The sequence below is a fragment of the Poecile atricapillus genome, chromosome 1 (genome assembly GCF_030490865.1).
Source record: "Poecile atricapillus isolate bPoeAtr1 chromosome 1, bPoeAtr1.hap1, whole genome shotgun sequence".
In the NCBI taxonomy this organism is placed as follows: Eukaryota; Metazoa; Chordata; class Aves; order Passeriformes; family Paridae; genus Poecile; species Poecile atricapillus.
The window spans coordinates 144,779,402-144,786,548 of NC_081249.1; the positions used below are offsets into that span (position 1 = coordinate 144,779,402).

Genomic DNA, 7,147 nt, shown 5'->3' on the forward strand with positions numbered 1-7,147 from the left:
GCCAGATCTCTCAGCCACAGACCTCAAGAACCACAGACCTCTTGGGACAGTGGGGCAGGGAAAAGCATGGTTCAGTGTTTGTCATACCCCAAAGTGTTTATTATAAGCCAGTTCTGGGGACATACTCTCAATCCAAATGAGTCTTTGGACTGGTCTGGCATCACTATTTTTTTTCATTTTCACTAGGAAAATTTAGCCAAACTCAAAACATGCCTAGAAGTTGCAAAAGCTATGTCTTCACGATATGTACTGCTTAGATTATAAGTACCTGATAATCTTCATAATTAGGGAACGCTTCCTTCTGGTTCACGAGTAAGCCTTATTCCTAACAGACTTAAATGCATATTAGTAGCCTAGTTCTTGTTATTACACTTATTATTTATGATACACTTCTACAATATACACTTACTATTTATTATTACTTCTTGTTATTACACATGTATGAACACAACCTTTGTTCCAATACACAGGGAGAAGGTCAATAGCATGATTATAGGTGATAGCCACTGCTAACCCATAACAAAAAATAAGTCCCATGTTATATGACGTGTGCAAATCCTGTGTTATATGCCCATGTGCAACACATGGACACTGGGGGTATCAGTCCCTCTGGAAAAAGAGGGCCCATGAGGTGTGCAATGCCACAGCTGAAGGAAAGCAAAGTGTACTCATGCTTTACAGCCAGTCTTCCAATACAAGAGCATCAGTGGCTGTTTGCAGCTGGAGTTATTTCTGTGCCATCTTTCAGCCCTCTGTCCTCATCTCTGTCTCTCGTAAAAACTTTAAATTGTTGATAAAGAATTGTATTACACTCTCACACTGGTTTTCTCATTCAATGTAATGCTTTTTAATAGTCTCATTTCTTGTGCTGTGTATCACACCATGTGGCATGGCTCCACTAACAAAATTATTTGCTCTGAGAGAGTGTACATGCACAGCAGAGATAAAAATCCATTGACTCTCTGCTGTGACACTGGCAACTTGGTCCTGATTATCAGAGGGAAAATAAAATGTGGTGCTTTCTTCCATACAATAAAGGAAAGCAACTGCAGTGGGGAATGGATGAAGCAGCTCTTCCATGTCCCTGTCACCTGGGACTGCTTCTTCTGCCTCTTTCTAGCAAAGACCTTTTTCCACATCTGGCTTTGGAAGCAAATCTCAAGTGTTATAACTTCAAACCTGAAGTCAGGTAATCAATCATCTGCTCAAAAGGAAGATACAGGATAAAGACTAATAAAATATAAACAGCTAAGATAAATAGCTACGGATTTCTGGAAGTTCAATCGTCCTTAAGAATGTGAAGATCATCATTTCCAACCGCTATAAAACGCTGAGAAAGTGAGAAACATCCCTGATTTTAATGTCAGAGGCACACATTTCGTTATCAGCTCTGCAGGTGGTTGTCTTGATGCTCTTGCCTGTCAGGGCAACTTAGAAATTCCCTTGGGCTGGTAACATACCAGAAAACAGTTCAGCTGAAATAGAAATGACAGAAATGGAATTGAAACATCCTTTCACTTTTCTCTGAAGATTTGTTGTTTTCAAGAAAAGGCAGTATCTCTGTGCTAAGCATAATGGCAGAAAAGCAAGAATTTAATAGGAATCTCCACAGAGGCAAATATACTTGTTGTGTTCACTTGGTCTTATTTGATACACAAAGGTTCATATTCACTTTCTTTCCATTTTGTTCCTGACTTGTTCTTTCTTTCTGAGTCAGATATTTGAGATATTGAGCTTTCTTTCTCCTATCTGAGTAACTGCTGAGATATTTTTTTCTCTCTTCATTTCCACTTTTACCCATTCCAAGTCCTCAGAAATACTTCAATGGTACTTGTTTATCCTGAAAAATCTATTTTGAACACATTTCAGTGAAATTTTGACCAAAAAAATTTGTTTGACAACAAGATGCATAATGCTCCTTTGGTCTTTTCTTTAAAGAAAAAGAAATTCAAAAGCTGAAACTGAGAATTAACACCTGAATTTGTTCATCAAAACTGGTGCTGAACCTTGTTAGCAGTTAAGACATTTTATGGTGCATTACAGTAGGTATTTGCTATTTCCACTAATAATAGTAACATGCTATAAAACAAAAGATATTGGTTATATAAAACTGCATTCAAAGCATAGTCGAAATTCAAATATACATCAATATTTGAAACTGGCAGTTACAGTGCCAGCAGCAAGCACATGTTCTGTGCTTTCAGAGATGAGCTACTAAAAAGTGCAAAGACTGCGATACTCACACAGATCTGCCTTTCTCAGATTTTTCATTCTTATGATTTTCACAAAGAATGAACAGCAGGGACATTCGTCACTCTGTAGAAAAATGACAAAGTTCATTACATGCATTAATGTTGTTTATGCTTCATAAAACATGGTCTCCCACAAATTCCTGCTGTAATTTTCAAAGTCATGCAGCAAAATTGGAAGATGAAGTGCTTGCATTATTTAGGAAGTTAAAATCACATCTATGTAGAGTTTAAAAATAGAAAAAAATTGAGGGAATATTCTGCTATGTATGTATGTCATTGAAAGAAGAAATAATTTTTTGTGGCACTGTTTGTTGTGCACCATCAGCACAACACGAAAAAAGCAGATGCAAGAAAACAGCTTTGGAAGAGATGCCAACAAAAGTTCCCTACTCAAATGAGATGCTGGATATTTGCAGAAGGATCATTACCTGAAATGTCAGGTGCAGAAGGAAAGGCAAATAACAAAATCAAAACAATTATTAATTCTTGCAGATTTTAGTACCTGAAGTTTTAGCTATTGCTTCACTGAAAGTATTATCTAGTTCCTCTCCCATTCTCTGCTAGCAAAATTACTCCACCAAATTCCTCAAGGGAGTTATGTCACTCCTCTTATTTTCCAGTTAGGAATTGATCCAGGTGAGAAGTTACAAATTCTCCTATCACTCTTGAATTATGATAAACTGACCTTGGTCTGTTTTTTATGTCTAACTCCAAAAGAGAAGGGCATATTTTAATGTCTTCTATCTGGGTTTAGGTTCTGGGCGGAAAAAGTCTCCCCTCACCCCTGTATCTCTAAGAAGCCTGTACTTTTACTCTTGATGCTGTTTCAGTGGTTAAGGGCAAGGGGAACAGCAGAGAGGACAGTCACTTTTCTTGCTTTCTATGCATACTTTCCACACAAAGACCATTGCCAGGTTCTATTCAAAAAGATGAATTTGTAGATCCTTAGTGTTTCTTTAAACAGATTGGTTAGACATCCGCATGTGTTATTTCTAAAGCTGTGGGGATGCCCCATTTGAGATCTGCAAGCATCAATGCACATTTATGTTAACACATATCCATGTATATGGAGAGAAGCTTTATAACCTCCTTTATATAACCAGGGAAGCAGGGCACAGAATAATCAAATAACTTGTTCATAGCAAACTGCAGGTTAATTTCAGAACTGAGAAGAAGACAGAGCATGTTCATTCCCTGGAACCCAACAGACAGTTGTAGTGTTTTCCCTCTCACTTATGTTCCATGAAACAAAAAAACAAACAAACAACAAAACGACCCCCCACAACTTCTGAGACAGATCAAGATTTTTTTGTGAATCAGTCATGCACAAATATAAAACTAAGACCATCATTATTAATCACTGTTTTTAGGCAGTGACCTTCCTGTGTGTATCACTGCCAGGTGGCTGCTAGCACAGTTACCTGGGCACCATATATGTTTATAGTCATAGCTGGCAGATGCACTGTGGAAGGGTACAGCTTACATAATGTTTGAGTCAAATCACAGATTCATCCCAAATTCACAGAAAGCTCCTGTGAGGCACTTCAGAATGGTTCCCAGCCTCCATGCGAATTACCTACTGTGAGCTTCACTACCAAGAGTGCCTCCACAGGGTAACTAATACCAGCAAAGGTATAAGCCATCCTTACATAAATAGGTAAAAACATACATGAAATCAGAAATAAAAGTTCACAAGACCTCTTTTCCCAACCAGAATCCCAGCCACAAGCCCACCCCAGCTCCTAGAGCTTTCACACCCTTACCTCACAAGCACTCCAGTATGAGCCCATCCTGCTCCCAGCTGCATACAAGTCAGAGATAGATTGTCACTTCACTGTTAGAGGTGACAGCTGTGATTCACAAACTACCTCTGCAAAACTTAAGGAGGCACCTGCTGAGGAGCAAGTGGTTTATCCAAGCCCCACCTTCCTCATTGCATGAAAGGGAAAGTATGAAGAGAAAAGGGCAGGGAGTTTGCTGGGTTTATTTGATAGCTAAATACCAGAGGTATGTGTTTGGGGAAGGCTGTACACACCAAGGTGCCAAGAGTTATCAGCAATTCAAGATAAGGGGCTGATAACACACAGCACTTATGCATGGGATGTTCTAGTAGCCTCAGCAATAAACAAATCAAAGATAATAGTAGCTACATGTAGACATACAGCAGTCCAATCAGCAAACAAAAGTATTAGAATTATTATTATTAAATTAATTAGAAGGCCTTTTCTTCAAATTGTATTCATTTTCCTTTTCTGGGAGATAGAGGGGCTGAACTTACTGTTTCTCCAATATTTCCCCAATTTAACTTGTATATTTGTTAGTGGGATATAAGTTTTCCTGCTTTCTGAAGCCTTCCACAAACACAAAACTTCAGAGTAAACCAAGACAAAAAAACCCTCTCAAATTCTGAAAATAAAGGCACACATTGATTCATTTTAAATGTTAACATCTTAGTATTTTAAACACAATGCAGTGTCATCCAATTGTAAAGCAAAAATGACACCAAAGTTTTCAAATTTCTGGCAGAAAATTGTGCAGCGGCAGATGAATAGCCACTGTATGGGTCCAGCTACTAATGTGCCCAGATGTCTGATATGAAACCACCTCTTCAGAACAGCAGGAGGTGATAATTTATATGCTCGGAGTAGCCACAACCTGTCTTTCCCTTCTACCCTCATACGTCATGAAAATACACAATAAAGAGAGTAATTTCTGGCCTTACAACTTTTCTCTGAACGAAAATTACTTAAGTAAGCAACTATTTTAGGATTAGGAATCTGCCCTCAATAACCTTTCAATTAAAGAGATGCAAAAGCTTCAAAACAAGTGTGGCCAACAGGTTGAAGATGAGGATTCTGCCCCTCTGCTCTTGTGAGACCCCACCTGCAGTGCTGTGTGCAGCTCCAGAGCCCCCAGCACTGGAAAGATATAAACCTGTTGATGTGAGTCCAGAGGAGGGACACGAAGATGATGAGAGGACAGAAGCACCTGTCCTATGACTAGACTATGGAAAAAGATGTTTTCCCCTTAGGTAAATCCCTCCCCTCTCCAAAAAAAAAAATAAATCCACAAACACACACACAAAAAACAACACAAAACCAAAAAAGCACATAAAACCCCACCCGATAACGCCACAACCAAAAAAGCCCCAAACCCTCAACAAAAGACAACCAAGCAACACTGAGAAGGTGTGGAGGTTTGATTTTGGCTGGATAGCAGGTGCCCACCAAAGCCACTTTATCATACACACCACACCCTTTTCAGATGGACAGGGAAGGGAAAACTTAATGAAAAGCAAGTGGATTGAGAGAAGGGCAAGGAGAGATCATTCACCAGTTATCATCATGGCAAACCAGGCTCAACTTGGGGAAATCAGCGAAATTTATTACAAATCAAATCAGAGTAGGATGACAAATAAATCATAAGACCTTTCCCCCATCCTTTCCTTCTTCTTGGGTTTAATTTTACTCCTGATTTTCAGTGCTTCCTCCAGCCCCAGAAGCTTCAGATTCTTCAGTGTGGGGTCTTTCCCACAGAAAACAGTCCTCCATGAACTTCTCCAGCCTCAGCCCTTCCCAGTTCGTCACAAACTGCTTCAGCATGGGTCCTTTCTATTGGGGTGCAGTCCTGCAGAAACATACCCCTCCAGAGTGGCTCCCTGCCAGCAAACCTGCTCCAGTGTGGACTCCTTTTTCCATGGGCCCAGAGGTCCTGCCAGAACCTGCTCCTTCACAGGCTTCCCACAGTGTCACATCCTCCCTCAGGCACCCACTTGCTCCATGTGGGGTTCTCCAGGGATTGCAGGTGAATATCTGCTCCACCATGGGCCAACAAGGGCTGAGAGGGAGAACCTGCCTCACCATGGTCATTTAACAGCCACTTAAATAGTTATTTAACAATTGTTTAGCACAGGCATCAGGGGAATCTCTGCTCCAAAGTCTGGAGCACCTCCTCCTTCACTGACCGTCGTATCCGCAGGTCTGTTTCTCCCATGTTCTCACCCTCCTCTCCCACTGCAATCGATGTAGCACAGGTTTGTTCCCCATTTTTAAATACATTATCCTGGAGGCAGCACAGGGGGGTGAGCCTTGGAGCCCGCTGGCATTGACTCTGTTGGAGATGGAGGGAGCTGCTGGCATCTTCTCACATAGGCCACCCTTGTAAGCCTCTTCTACCAAAACCTGGCCAAACTGATCCAACACAGGAGTGTTCAGCTGAGGTAGGGAATGACTGGACCACCCTGTGGTGGTGTAACACCAGCCAGAAATTAAACTCCAAATAAGCCACCCCCTCACACCCCTCCCATCCGGTAAGGGAAGGACAAAAGGAGAGATTTATGGGTTGAGATAACAATTTACTGAAAGCAAAAAACAATGTGATAAGAAACACACAGTAACAGAAGAAATATTAATAATGGTAGTATACAAAATAAAGGTGTTTTACCCACGAAAAATGTATTACCTCAACTTAGTACAAGGAAGGAAAACAATAAGCCAGTCTCTAGGCCTCTGTCACCTCTCCTACCCAAGGGTTCTCTCTGCTGGAATTGCAGCAAATGCTGCAGGGCATGGAGCTGGAGACAGCCCATCCCAGATATTGACTGTCAAGTGCCTCTGCTTGAAGAAAATCTAGTAGTAGTATCAGAACAGGCCCTTGGGACAAAACATCTCATGTGAACATATTAAACACCATGCCAGTGGCTGAGAAGCTACCATTTCTGGTTTGCTTCAGATCATCTGAGATTTTAGGGTGCATCACAAATTCTGAGATGGGACATACAAAAGGTGAGGAAGGCTGTACAAAGCATCTACAGAGCTGTTTCCATTGTTTCAGGAATACATGTTTTCCAACCAGTCTGAGGCTGGTAAAACCAGGAAGGAGCAGGTGCTCACCAT

At 40.8% G+C, this 7,147-nt stretch overlaps 1 protein-coding gene across 1 annotated transcript in view; it reads right to left on the reverse strand.

The window, feature by feature from the left end:
- The window catches only part of LOC131585698 (cytosolic phospholipase A2 epsilon-like), a 32,804-nt gene extending 28,769 nt beyond the window's left edge, over window positions 1–4,035 (reverse strand). Inside the window, exons 1-2 of the mRNA XM_058852086.1 lie at window positions 4,016–4,035; window positions 2,244–2,316 (exon numbers count right to left, since the gene is read on the reverse strand). Of these exons, the coding sequence (XP_058708069.1) occupies window positions 2,244–2,271 (28 nt within the window). The 5' untranslated portion in view covers window positions 2,272–2,316; window positions 4,016–4,035. The remainder of the gene's footprint in view (window positions 1–2,243; window positions 2,317–4,015) is intronic.
- Between the last annotated feature and the right edge of the window lie 3,112 nt (window positions 4,036–7,147).